Genomic DNA, 313 nt, shown 5'->3' on the forward strand with positions numbered 1-313 from the left:
CTCCATGTTCGTGTTAGTGTATGACCACATTTCCATGCACGTACTACAGTAATAAAAAGCACATAATGTTGCTTTTACGCCGGAGTTTACCACTGTAGTGTACTGTTTCTCTGCCCTGCATAGCAACACCCTCACACTAACCCGGGGACCCTCACAGACCCTTGCAATGATTCTGCAATATTCAGCACTGCAATATCCGATCGCGGGGAGCTGTGTCACCGAGATGAGGACGACGTGGCTGTATTAGTGCCTGTTTGTTGTCTCGTGCCTGGGCTCCGGTGCCTCTTGCCCTCGCGATGAGTGCTGAGGAGAT

General features: G+C 50.8%; 1 protein-coding gene across 1 annotated transcript in view; it reads left to right on the top strand.

Annotated features, from left to right (window-relative positions):
• The window catches only part of LOC119585942 (dipeptidyl peptidase 4-like), a 99,547-nt gene that overhangs the window by 1,534 nt on the left and 97,700 nt on the right, over window positions 1–313 (top strand). Inside the window, exon 2 of the mRNA XM_037934657.1 lies at window positions 124–252. Within this exon, the coding sequence (XP_037790585.1) occupies window positions 124–252 (129 nt within the window). The remainder of the gene's footprint in view (window positions 1–123; window positions 253–313) is intronic.

This window comes from Penaeus monodon, chromosome 20, assembly GCF_015228065.2.
Source record: "Penaeus monodon isolate SGIC_2016 chromosome 20, NSTDA_Pmon_1, whole genome shotgun sequence".
NCBI lineage: Eukaryota > Metazoa > Arthropoda > Malacostraca > Decapoda > Penaeidae > Penaeus > Penaeus monodon.